General features: G+C 43.8%; 2 protein-coding genes across 5 annotated transcripts in view; one reads left to right on the top strand and one right to left on the bottom strand.

Annotated features, from left to right (window-relative positions):
* rnls (renalase, FAD-dependent amine oxidase) overlaps window positions 1–3,566 on the top strand; it is a 5,072-nt gene extending 1,506 nt beyond the window's left edge. The window contains exons 2-7 of one of the 4 annotated variants that reach the window (XM_023406363.2): window positions 1,139–1,244; window positions 1,390–1,532; window positions 1,830–1,985; window positions 2,710–2,883; window positions 2,973–3,148; window positions 3,233–3,566. In XM_023406363.2, coding sequence (XP_023262131.1) covers window positions 1,139–1,244; window positions 1,390–1,532; window positions 1,830–1,985; window positions 2,710–2,883; window positions 2,973–3,148; window positions 3,233–3,385 — 908 coding nt within the window. In that variant the 3' untranslated portion in view covers window positions 3,386–3,566. Of the gene's footprint in view, window positions 1–1,138; window positions 1,245–1,389; window positions 1,533–1,826; window positions 1,986–2,709; window positions 2,884–2,972; window positions 3,149–3,232 lie in introns of all 4 variants that reach the window. The other 3 variants (XM_087174033.1, XM_023406362.2, XM_087174034.1) reach the window with 3 other exon arrangements.
* An 886-nt stretch (window positions 3,567–4,452) lies between these two features.
* The window catches only part of ptenb (phosphatase and tensin homolog B), a 15,260-nt gene continuing 6,977 nt past the window's right edge, over window positions 4,453–12,735 (bottom strand). The window contains exons 7-9 of the mRNA XM_023406358.2: window positions 12,305–12,471; window positions 11,104–11,361; window positions 4,453–10,680 (exon numbers count right to left, since the gene is read on the bottom strand). Of these exons, the coding sequence (XP_023262126.1) occupies window positions 10,492–10,680; window positions 11,104–11,361; window positions 12,305–12,471 (614 nt within the window). The 3' untranslated portion in view covers window positions 4,453–10,491. The remainder of the gene's footprint in view (window positions 10,681–11,103; window positions 11,362–12,304; window positions 12,472–12,735) is intronic.

The raw sequence follows: 12,735 nt of genomic DNA on the forward strand, positions 1-12,735 counted from the left end.
ACTGTTGAGCGGCTCCATTGACGCAGGCTACGTCACGTACGTAGCGTAACTTTCTTTTCAGTAAGGCCGTGATTGGCTGTTGCAGTGTACATTCCCATCAATCAAACAAAATCACACCATTGTTTCTTTATATTTTTAATGTTTTAATGATAAAGAATACAACATTAGTATTTCTCAACACAAAATTGGCTACTATGATAATATAAAATAAGAATTAAAGTAAGTCTTTAAGAGATCTGTGCCTCAAGTGGGGGGGCACAAGCATTTTTGGGGGCGGGCCAGGCCCCCTATGGCCCGCCCATAGCGACGGGTGTGGTCAGAGGTCAGGCCTCTTGTACCAGGTACACCCGCTTATCATCGAATCTCCATTCAGAAATGTGATAATTGAATATTCAAGAGCTTAAAGCCAAATAGAGACACGGTAGAACATGAGTTAACACATTCTCAATATCAGAAGACTCTCTTGCTAAATCGGGCTCAGAAATGATCCAGAAATCTGACTTAGATTTAATAAAGTCGCTATTTTTCAGTAAAGAGTAAGGATATAAACTACAGGTGAGAGCTGTGGAGGACCAGGGATGTAACAGTAAAAATGATAAAGCATTTCATATTTTAATAGGCATTAAAAATAGGCATTGTAAAAAGAATTTATAAATGAACAATTAATCCATCAGTAAATCCTTCAGATTTAGAAATGGATTTACAAAAAAAGCATACAACTCATTAAATAAACCTTTTATAAATACATTTATGAATTCATGAATAAAATAATGGAGTTTGAAAAACTATTTAAAAATGGGAAAATAAACCTGGCTTCTCTCATCAATTTCCATCTCTTTTTTCCAGCTGCTTTTCCTTTTCCTGTTAGGTAATTGATTAGCTTAATCATTTAGCTTCTCCTGCTAGTCTTTCTGTGACACTCGCTGAACAATCCCAATTGGCCACGGGATGTAACAAGCTCTCTGATTGGTTGGAGAGCTAACCAGATGTCAGCTCAACAAGACTCAATCTACTTCCACCTCAGAGCCATTTCTTAACTTGAAACTTAACTTAAGTAGTGAAATGTACAGTGGAGTTTGGTGTGGAGCTAAGGAAGTCACCATCTGTCTGTCTGTCTGTCTGTCTGTCTGTCTGTCAGGAGGCAGGATGTCCACCAGTCGTTCTCCTGACCCTTCGTCTCACTCTGCCGACCTGGGAGCTCAGTACATCACCGCCACACCGGCCTACGCTCAGTCACACCACAGGTAGGACACACCTGTGTCTACCTGCCTTAAAGGACCACTGCAGCCAAGAAGAGGAAATTAAACCTGTCTGCAGCGTGTCTGAGATTATCAGAGTAAAAGTAACTTTTATTGTGAAGATGTGACTGTGTTTGTGTGATGTGTGCAGTTTTTACTCGGAGCTGCTGTCTGCTGGCGTCCTGCAGCCTCTCCTCGGTCAGGTCGAAGGTCTGAAGCAGAAAGACGACAGTAAGAACTACACAACGCCACTGGGCATGTGCAGTGTGGTCAAACACTTCCTGTCTGAGTCAGGTAAACACCTGTCTGTCTGTCTGTCTGTCTGTCTGTCTGACACCTCAGTCTGACAAATCAGTCGTAACTCAAGGTCCACTTACTGGCCTCTTTCTGAGTGAATGATGCAATCAATCAATCAATCAATCAATCAATCAATCAATCAATCAATCAATCAGTCTGTGGTGTTACGTAAAGAGATTTAGTATTAATGTTTGGTGGTGTGACTGTGGTTCAGCACATCTTCTCTCTGTGTGATCAGTGTTTTTGTCCCTGATCCATAACTGAAGCCAGAATCTGTTGCTTCTGTGTCAGAAGCAGATTTGTTCTTTGAGTGTCATGTGACTGGCCTGTACCGCCGCGGTGCATCATGGGAGGTTCAGAGGAAAGAGGGAGACAGCGAGACGTTTGACGCTGTCGTCCTGACGATGCCAGTCCCACAGATCCTGCAGCTTCAGGGAGACGTGGGACACTGTGAGACACACACACACACACACACACACACACACACACACACACACACACACACACACACACACACACACACGACCTGGACTGAGCTGCAGTAACGTAGTTTGACCACAGGGGGGGGCAGGAGGATCACATCAGCTGCTGTGATGTCAGTGACTTTAAAAACACTGTTATTGATTTACTCTGATCGATTATTGCTCATGTTATTGATCCAACAGTTTTAAATTGTTAAATTTTTATGAAAATAAAAATTTTACAATTTTTTAGAGACTCCAGAGGATTTTACTTTGATGAGGTGATGACTACTTCCTCCTCCTGCAGAGTTTAGTGTGTGTGTGTGTGTGTGTATGTTGCAGACAAAGCCTCTTCCACATGTGTGTGTCGCTGTAGATGATGATGTCATCTCCAGCTCATCTGATTGGCTGACCAGGGACAGCGCCCTCTCTGCTGACACACACACACACACACACACACACACACACTCAGGTTATTATTAGATACTGTGTGTGTGTGTGTGTGTGTGTGTGTCTGTGTCTGTGTGTCTTGTTGAACAGAAGATCAGAGATGATGTTTGAACTGTCTGTTTTAATCACAGTTAGTTAGTTAACCAGTTAGTTGTCTGTTAACAAACACTCAAATTAAACAGAGGAGGCTGCACACATGGACTGACCTCTGTCTGTCTGTCTGTCTGTCTGTCTGTCTGTCTGTCTGTCTGTCTGTCTCTCAGTCTTGTCTGTCCATCAGAAGCAGCAGTTAGAACGTGTCGTCTACTCGTCTCGTTTCGCCCTCGCTCTCTTCTTCCCTCCAGACACCGTCTTCAGTTTCTCTTGGGCGGCTCGATACATCACTGACAACTCCTGCATCTGCTACATCGCTGTGGATGCTCGCAAACGCAACGCAGGTCTGTTTGTCTGTCTGCTCACCTGTCTGTCTGTTTGTCTGCTCACCTGTCTGTCTGTCTGTCTGACTGTCCTGTTTCTGTCCCCTCAGACGCTCCTGGTTTCGGTCCATCCCTCGTCATCCACACCAGTGTGCCGTTTGGCCTGGAGCACCTGGAGCGAGACAAGGAGGACGTCCAGCCAATCATCTTACAAGAGCTCCACAAGCTCCTCCCCGGTCTGCCTCAGCCAATCAGCATCAAGTGTCAGAAGTGGAGGTACTCCCAGGTGAGTCCTGAGAAATCCTGCCGACCCTGAACATCTCTGAGCCGGGGAGCATTTGATGTACGACCCCTCCCGTCCCTCCTGCAGGTGCTGACCTCGGTGCAGGACTGTCCGGGTCACATGACCGTCCTCGACCGGCCATTGCTCGTCTGTGGCGGTGATGCATTCAGCCACTCCAACTTCGATGGCTGCGTGGAGTCCGCACTGAGCGTGCTCAGTGCGTTAAAGGCCTCGCTGTGACACTGCCGCCACGACAGGAAGTCCTCAAGGCAATGGACCAGGTTCAGAGCCCAACAGGAGGATCTGACCGATACTGACAGGATCAATGATCAATAGAGTCATCAGTTAGGGTCAATACATGAAGTTTGATGAAGTGGTTCATTAAGATTTTGTCTTAAAATAAAGCCGTTTCTACATTGTTTTCATTTGTGTCAGCTGATGTTTGACCTTTGACTTCCAGCTGTGTTTAATCTGAACCAGCTGTTTCCTGGTTTTAGTTCAACCTCACACAGGTCATCGTGTGAGGTTGAACTTAAAACTGGTTTAACTCAGGGGTTAAAGGACCAGCGCTTATCATATGTAATGAAATATTTGTAGTGTCACATGATCAGAGGAATCATGAGACAAACTGAAGAGGTGACTTCACCTGGAAGTGATGCAGCACAACAGGTTAGTGTCTCAGGTGTGTCTCAGCTGTCAGCTGATCATAGATCAGATGTTATAATGAAGAAGCTGCTGCTTCTCATTTCCTTTGATCTTTTTATAGCAGCAGATGAGGCAGAGTTAGTTCTGGTGTGGTACCCACAAGGCTCAGAGAGAGAGAGAGAGAGAGAGAGAGTGTGTGACCTAATTTTTCCTGCCTGTTCTCCAGTCATTTGAGGCAGGCTCAGTAGTGTTGCCACAGTTGTGGGGGAAGCGATTATCATTTCTGCAAAGTCACGATTGATCACACTCTGATGTAAAGCGTGTGTTTGAACACACGTTTCTACTGATCATGTGACACTGATCATTAGTTTAAAGTTCAGTTTCTCTCTATCGTTCTTGTAGCGCCTCCATCAGGTCACATGTGTGTTTGTCATCAGTTCATTAGCAGAACTAATTATGCTTCATCAGTTGAGATTACGCTAATTAGCTGGTGTTAGCATGCTAACGTGTATTTCTGTGGTTGTTACACAGATACACAATACACAATAAAAAAAGGTGAGGTGGGGGTTGAGTGGTGTGTGTGTGTGTGTGTGTGTGTGAGCAGACCATAAAGCTGGGAGTTGTAGTCCTTAAATAATCTCACATCCACCTCAGACAGCAGCTGTTTATAAATAGTTTTATTCACCTTTACAGTGTTTTTATTTAATTATAAAACAAGGAGGGAAGGAAGAATAAAAGAACTGAGGGCGGGGGTGGGGAGTCAGTTTAACATGACATGTTTCCATGGTGATACAGGCTATAGTTACGAGTTTTCTGTTTGTTGACCAAGTGAAAACAACATGAATACCTGATCAAATAAAACCAAGACAATCATCATCATGAGCAGACACACTGTGGACCACTGAGCTGAGACCTGGACCTGGACCACGATGCTCTGCTCCAAACAGTTTCTGTCGGACCAGAGCTTAGAACAAAACCACATCTGTCAGAAGGTTTGGTTCCAGACTCACTGTAGAGCTGATCAATACTCATCAATACTGATTCCACTGGAACATTTTAGGACAAAATATCCAGAGATCGTGTTACAACCAGTTTCTATTTTCAAAAGTGAAAACACAAACTGTAAGTTCTGATTTGACATGTTTATTTATCAGACTTCAGTCACTCGACAGTGTAACATGTCCACATGGATCACCTGGTGAGAACACTGCTCTCTTACCTGGGACCGGTTAGCTTTAGCCTCAGGATGACATCACATCTATCCATAAAGTCAATATTTTTGTTCTTGGAATAAATTTGCTTGAAACATTACAAAGTTAAACACGCTAATTTTAGCTTAATTAGCTAGCTATCTACCACTGAAAGTCAAGGACATATTGCTATGAATTTTGATGGTAAACCTGCCGCCTTGAACAGAGATGCTTAATGAACATTCAGCAGTGAGATGGTGAAGCAGCCAATCAGCCGGCTTGTAGATATCTGACTGTGGTGTCCATTTTAAACACCAAAGATCCAACTGGGGCTGAAATGTTTTCTATTTAAATGAATTTCCTTCCCCTTTGACCTTTGACCGACAGATGTGGTTGGTGAACTGGACTCTGAGATTCTAAGGAACTGTCTAGAAGCAGAAAACTGTTGTCAGCTTCAGGTAAAGGTACGGTCACACCACGCCTCTGTGCTGTCAATACCACGTCTCTTGTTCAACCTCAACAAAAGCCAAAGCAACAACTTCAAGAATGGATTTCCTGTTTTGGTGCGAACTTTGGCATCCAGCTCAGATTTCACCTTTCATTTTTTGAATTTGCACATTCAGCCAAAACACTGATACAACTGAGTTTTGAAGGTGGACTCAGTGATTTTTTTGTACAATATGACACTGACTGAATCCCCCGACACTACATCCTTTACTGGGTCTGACAGTGGAGCAGTTGTGGTGACTGGATGGCTAATGTGACCGCACCTTAAGGCAAAACAAAGAAAGAACATGAACATAGGGCGCGTTTACCTCGTCAACTCCAAAACTAACAAACAAACAGACTACAAATTAAAAAAATAAACCATTAGTCTGAGCTTCATTTTGGCAGGTTTGGTGATGAGATGTAAACAGAAAAGAGCTGAAGCATCATTTTGTTGACTCAACAGACAAAACAAAGAAGCTTTCTCGCTGAGGGAAAAACAGGAAGTCGGACACGTGTAACACTTAATGTATATTCTGATTGTTGGAGGTTAAAGGTTAATCCAGAATCCAGAGTGACATCTGTGGAGCATACAACGCCAAAACCCAGTCCAAGGTTCCTTTACAGATTCCAGATGCTGCAGACCGACATGTTCGCACATCACTGACTGTTAACGCCGAACGTAAAACCATTCATCTTAACATTCCAACCAGCACTGTGTTCAATGTTTAAGGTTTTTATGTCAACACATCACCGACTCTCTGCAACACTTCTCTGAGGCCTTCTGTTGTCTGTCCAGAGATCTAGAAGCAGAAAAGTACTTTGGTAAAAATCTTTCCTAAGTTTTCTTCGATCCCCATTTTGTTTCCTCTCTGACTCTCTCGATCAGTACAGGAACCCTGAACATACGCTAAATCAGAACAGGATCAACAACGAAATTCATTAAAAACTTCTGTTGATTAAGTTTGGATACGGAAAATGTCTGATGCCAAACTTTATGAAATTTGAGTTAAGGAAAATAAAACCTCTTCCTGATTTGAAACCTGTCCAAATTTCCCACGTGGATACAGCACAGCTGAACTAGGACTTGTTGTCTACAATCAACCACTTTAAAATGGTCATGAGAAAAAGATATGGAGCACCTGGAACAGTCAGAGATGTGGACAGCACCTGCCTGGCCTCAAATACCCAAAACCAGCTCAGTACACACCAGTCGGTTGAGTACGGTACCAACATTCAGACACGTTCAGGTTTTAGGCTGGAACATATTCGGTGTCATTTGGAGACAAATGTATTGTTTAACTTTTTTGTTGCGTACAGCTACATAACAGATTTGGGCATCAACTCCTCAGCATCCTAAAGCTACCCATAATACCATTCACCTACATCAGTAGGTGTAAAATCAGCCTAAATCACCTTTTACATATTTTAAAGGGACAAGAGACTGCCTCCTGAAAGAAGACGTAGAACTGCGGCTGTTTAAAAAAAAACAAAAAAAACTACCCTGTAAAAATAGAAACAGCCTGAACGGGATCCTGTGGAAACTTTAATCCAGGTTCCCTGGATCAGTTTCTGGAGGCCACACCAGTTGGCAGTAGTTCTTAAGCCCCTCCACTAAACGGGTCTTCACACTGGTCATGTCTGAACAGGTTGATGACAGGAAGTGAGGCCAGGCCTGACAGCACCCAACAGGACTCTAAGTAGGAGTTGTTGTGTTGTTGTTGTTGCTGTGAAATGTCGCCAGCTGCACAAACAGAGCTGTAGACAGATCACCACTCTGATGACAGCTGTTGAGCCTCACAACTGGACGAACACTTGCTGCTGGTAGAAAGCACCACAGATGGACGACAGGCTTAGCATCAGCCCTGGTTAGCACAGCTTAGCACCTTAAACCCAACATGGTGGACTGATGGCCCAAAGCACTTGTCTGCTGGTAGCACAAAGCTACAGATGGCTGGGTGCTGCACCTCAAGATGTGATCACACAGGATGCAACTTCAGGCACTTCTACTTGTTCCAGTGAGTCCTGTTTGATCCAGCTGTTTACAATCTGATAAGCAGACTGAATGTCCATTTTGTTTGTCCTTCGACACAGAGCAAGTCGACTTACAACAGCCTGTGCAGTTGGAAACATCACATGTATGCCTGTTTTTTCTGGACATTGTTCTGCCTCTGGTACAAGAAGATGCCATCTCATTCTTATTATTCTTATTCAAAGCTCTGATTGGCTGTTAACAGCTTCAAGCTTAAAATGTTCTTTGGGCGTTAGGATCAATCGCAGAAAGGTCCCAGAGGAACCTCGTCCACCTCCTCATTTGGCATCTCTGTCGTCTCATGATCGTCACCAAACATTCTTGATATTATTGTTCTCACCTCTTGGTGTCGTTGACTCTTTGAGTTCGGGTACTGTTCTGATTTCAAGGTTGAGTTCATCACTCACTCATTCAGCATCACCGTCAGCACTGCTCTCCTATTGTCCAGATAAAAGCAGCTTTCTGGATTTTATGTGTTCACGCCTCCAGAGTTCATCCTGTGTGATCAGGGTCTTGGCAAGGCCTACAGGGTGGACAAGAGGAACTTGAAGTCCCAACTCGGTCTTCGAACCACAGCTTAGAAGAACGGTCGTTAACTACGGAACCAACGCAGGGCTGATATCGGTTGTAGCACCAAATGTTCGGACGGAAAAACTGGGCATCAGGACTAAAACTTCTACCTACACCTGATCTGGAGGCAGATGATCAATAGGGATGCTCTGATCGATTGGGTACCATTTGAAATGGGCTGATATTAATTGCAGATGATTTTGTGGGTGGTTTCTAAATGTTTTTGATTCACAGCCCTGTCCAGCCCAGATGGTGCTTGGAGTTAATTGTTGCATCCAACTGCATCGTGGTTCTTTAGTCTTTGCAGGAGATCACTGAATGAGCAGAAGGAAACTTACAATGTGGACATAAAAGGTACAGAGAACCCGAATGATGTGAACCAATTGGGGATTAGCTTTGGGTTGTTCTGCTCTGATGGGATTAAATCTACGGTCTGAAAGACACTAATCAGAGAATCCCTAATGTTCATTTGCTCCTGTCAAATCCAGACGGAATAGTGTCGAATCTGCCGTGATGGTTAAGTAATCCTCAAACTGTCGTCCCTGGCGTTAAAGGTACAGTTTGCAAGACTTTAAGTGCTTTTTAAAGTAGTACTGAATACAAGGATTAATAGTCTATGGACAGAGTAATAATTATAGAGCATCACCCACTTTCAAATGTCAGAAACCAAAGACACACAGAGGCTAAACATCTAGACCGTCAAGAGCAAATGTCGTCACGAAGTCTGCCCCAAACCCACGTTGGGTCCTGACCCCAAAGTTGAGAAACTCTGTGCTGAAACCTCCCAAAGGGCAGATTTATAAAAAGGACTGTATGTTTCAGCACAAACATGAGCCAAACAGGCGTCTTGGATGGACTGAGCTTACCCAGAAATACATACAAAGCCAACTGTCCTTTATATAGTGCAAACCCCACCCGCCTGACATGCCAGGAACATCAAAACTAAGCGCTCTCTAGTTTGTGTCAGGGTGGGTTAGCCTACAGGTGTAAAGCTTAAAGCAGATCTGGCTGAAGGAATGGTTATAATGTGTGTAGCTTGTGTGTTTAGCTTAATGATTGATATAAGAGTATAACAAAAATATGTTTCTGTAACTGTAGGAACTGATTGAAGAGAATCCTTCTGTGCAAAACTGGAGACAGAGACAGTCAGAAAAGTAGTAAGAGCATTTGTTCACAGTAGGTTTGTACTGTATGTGGGTTTCAACAGTATGTGATTGACAGATTGTGAAGAATCCAAGTTTCTATTCTTCATTGTCACATTCCAACATCAGGTTGTCTCTCTTCTTTGTGTGCTACTTTGTCCCAGAGCCAATCCTGTCCAGCTAAAACTGGTGCAAACTGGGTCTAGACCAGCAATGAGGCCGGTCCAGCTTGGTCTGAACAGGACTCAGGACAGGGTAAGAGATCAGATAGGTTTGGAGGGCTAAAAGGTTCTTTGTTTGGGGGATGATCCAAACTCCAGAATACAACAAAATGAATCAGGGTGAACCCACAGAACAGTAAACCGAAATCAGACTGGTCCAGACTGATTCTCACTGGTTCCAGTTTAGTTTATAACAAAAAATATGTTTTTGTTTCCATCCGAAGTGACACGTTGATGAAATTAAATACTTGTTATGATTGATGACCTTTATCACTGTCCTGGTTTCATCATTTCCTTCAATAAAATTTGCTCAGTGTCCTACAGTGGAACTGAAGCTGAATTTTTATTTTCTCTGAATAAACTTACAGATTTCATTTGCTGAAACTCAATGATTTAAAATCTTAGTTCTGTAGAAAAATATTTGGATGTGACTTCGGTGTGGACGTGTTGATGTGAGCACACAGAGAGAAGAGTCAACTCTGACTCAGCTTCACAGAACTGAAGACTGAATAGGTGGAAACAGAAAGATTGGTCTGCATAACATTTCCTTAATCTGGTCAGGAAGGAAGCAGGAAAGGAAAGAAGGATGGAAGGAAGGACACATGGGGATTTATCCAACAAACATCTCGGTGTAGTCACTAAAGAAGTCTACTCGTCTTTCAGTTTGTTTATATTCAAGTTTTACCCCTTTAACTTTAAACCTGTCTGTCCATTCATCTGTCTTATTGTCCATTCGCCGTCTGTATCCCGGCCTGGCCCCGCCCCCACGCTTATCCCCACCCTCCTCACCCCCACCGCTATGTCGTGATTGTCCAGGTGTGCACCGTGCAGAAGATTGGAGGGGTGGAGGGGGCTTATAGTCTGATCTGAGCTCTTTGATCCCAGAGTCCCACAGATCAGGTCTGGTCCGTAGGTTATATTCCCCCGTTAGCTAACCACACGCTAGTCTCAGTGTGGGGGTTCATGAGTGTGTGTACATATATATATACTGTGTATGTATGTATGTGTATGTACATATATACACACATATATATCTGTTGTGTGAGAGAGAGTGTGTGTGTCAGACTTTTGTGATCTGATTGTGGTGGTCCTCTTCGAACGGCTCGTTCTCTGGGTCCGAGTCCGTGGTGTCAGAGTAGCGGTAGTGATCTGGTTCATTGTCGCTGACGTCCGGGGTCACCGAGGCCGACGTGCTGCTTGCGTCACAGTTCGCTCCCTCCTCCACCGTCTTGGTAAAGAACAGTTTCACCTGCAGCAGACAGGGAAACACAGTGTGAACCTCAGGCCGAACCCCGTTCACGACAGGGTGGGGACTCAAACTATTTCCCATGAACGAGTTGTAGCCTGTCGCTGCGACAGACCGGAGGTTTAATCAGGTCCTTGGATTGGCCCCGCCCCTGGTGGAGAACCAGGGAGATGCTGAACCTCGACTATTATGTTCTATTAAAGAGCGTTTACTAATACGACATCTGGTAACATTATTCTGTATCTGTGAAGAGGACGAGACTTTATTTTCCTGTTGTTGATTTAAGATTTATCAGAGAAGACGAAACAGTCACATCTTTATAAAACACTCAAACCTTCTTAGACTTGGCGATATTATCTCTGATAAACTTGTTTCTCTTTTCAGATTAAATGATGCTGAGCAGTGAAACCAACAGAGATGTTTTACCTTGAAGTTCGGGGAGAAGTTCCTGTTGGCCTTGTCTTTGTTGGCCTTGTCCAGGTCACTCTTGATGAGTGTGAGAATCAGGTAGTCCCTGTCGTTAGTCTCTCCGCCCATCATCATGGCTGTCATCATCCCCAGGTTCTGGTGCGTCCTGTCGGCCGGGTCCCGCAGCGTCCCAGCGCTGCCATTCTCCAGTTTGTCCGGGTTCTCCTCTGGCCCCGGGATGAAGAAGGTGTTGACCCAGAAGTGAAACATTTTTTCCTGGAACAACAGAAGAAGAAGAGTATGAGGAGACTGTGGAGAAACATTGAGAGCAAGTCAATTTAAATCACCTGTCCGAGGACACACCAGGAGTCTTCTCAAAGCCGGACGTCCAACCAAACAGTAACTGGGCAACAGACACCTCAGTCAGAGAGGTGACCGAGACGATTCAGCCAAGACGACTTATAAAGTATGAGTTACTTCACCTACCCAAGAAGACCTAAACAAAACAACTTAACAAAGACCGTTTATTTGACAAAACATAACCAAGACGACGCAGGACTACTTATTCAAGATGGTGAACACAAGACAACAAGGAGTCTTCTCAGAGCTAAGAGTTCAACCAAACTCAGAATTTGGGCGAGAGGAACTTCGGTCAGAGAGGTGACCGAAACGACTTATTTAAGGCAACTTACCCAAGACGACTTACTTAACCTACCCAAGAAGACCTAAACAAAACAACTTAACAAAGACAGTTTAGTGAACAAAACATAACCAAGAAAATCCATCCAGGACCACTTATTTAAGACCTGCAGAGCCAAACTTATTTAAGTCAACCTTCACTAGGTTACCTACACAATGCAGCACATTTAACAAGACTTAACAACACAAACGACCGAAGATGACCTGAGTATGACGACTTATTTAAGACAAGATACTAAAGACCAAGACTTGAAGCTGTAACTGCTGCTGTCAATAAAGTACTGAACTTCTGCAAACGACAGGATTCGGTTAATGTATTTTTAATAAGGTTTGGATATTTGTAGAATTCACTGCCAGAAAGTACATTTCAATTCTCAACACATTTGTAGGTCAGTCATAAAACAGTCAATTAAACTAATTAAAAGTTTAGTGTGATAAAATAAAACATCACACTTGTTTTGATTCTAATGTAACAGAATCCATTTTAAAATGGTCATCAGCTTTAGTGACTCCTCCTCACCTTCTTCATCATCTTGTTCTGCTTGTGGAAGAACTCCACCTTGATGTCTCCGCAGACAGGAAGTGGCTGCGGGAACTCAAACAGCATCAGTTTGTCTTCCCGCCGGGTGTGGGAGGCGTTAGAGGTGTGAATCTTCACCTTCAGCTGGTACACCACAAACTGAGGGTCTGCAGCGAGAGCACAACAGCACAGTTAGAGAGACAGACAGACTGACAGAGAGAGAGACAGACAGACAGACAGACTGACAGAGAGAGAGAGAGACTGACTGACAGAGAGACTGATAGACTGACAGAGAGAGAGACAGACAGACAGACAGACTGACAGAGAGAGAGAGAGACTGACTGACAGAGAGACTGATAGACTGACAGAGAGAGAGACAGACAGACAGACAGACTGACAGAGAGAGAGAGAGACTGACTGACAGAGAGACT

This window comes from Seriola lalandi, unplaced genomic scaffold (genome assembly GCF_002814215.2).
Source record: "Seriola lalandi dorsalis isolate HSWRI2012SDOR001 ecotype SW California unplaced genomic scaffold, Sedor1 jcf7180002054305, whole genome shotgun sequence".
In the NCBI taxonomy this organism is placed as follows: domain Eukaryota; kingdom Metazoa; phylum Chordata; class Actinopteri; order Carangiformes; family Carangidae; genus Seriola; species Seriola lalandi.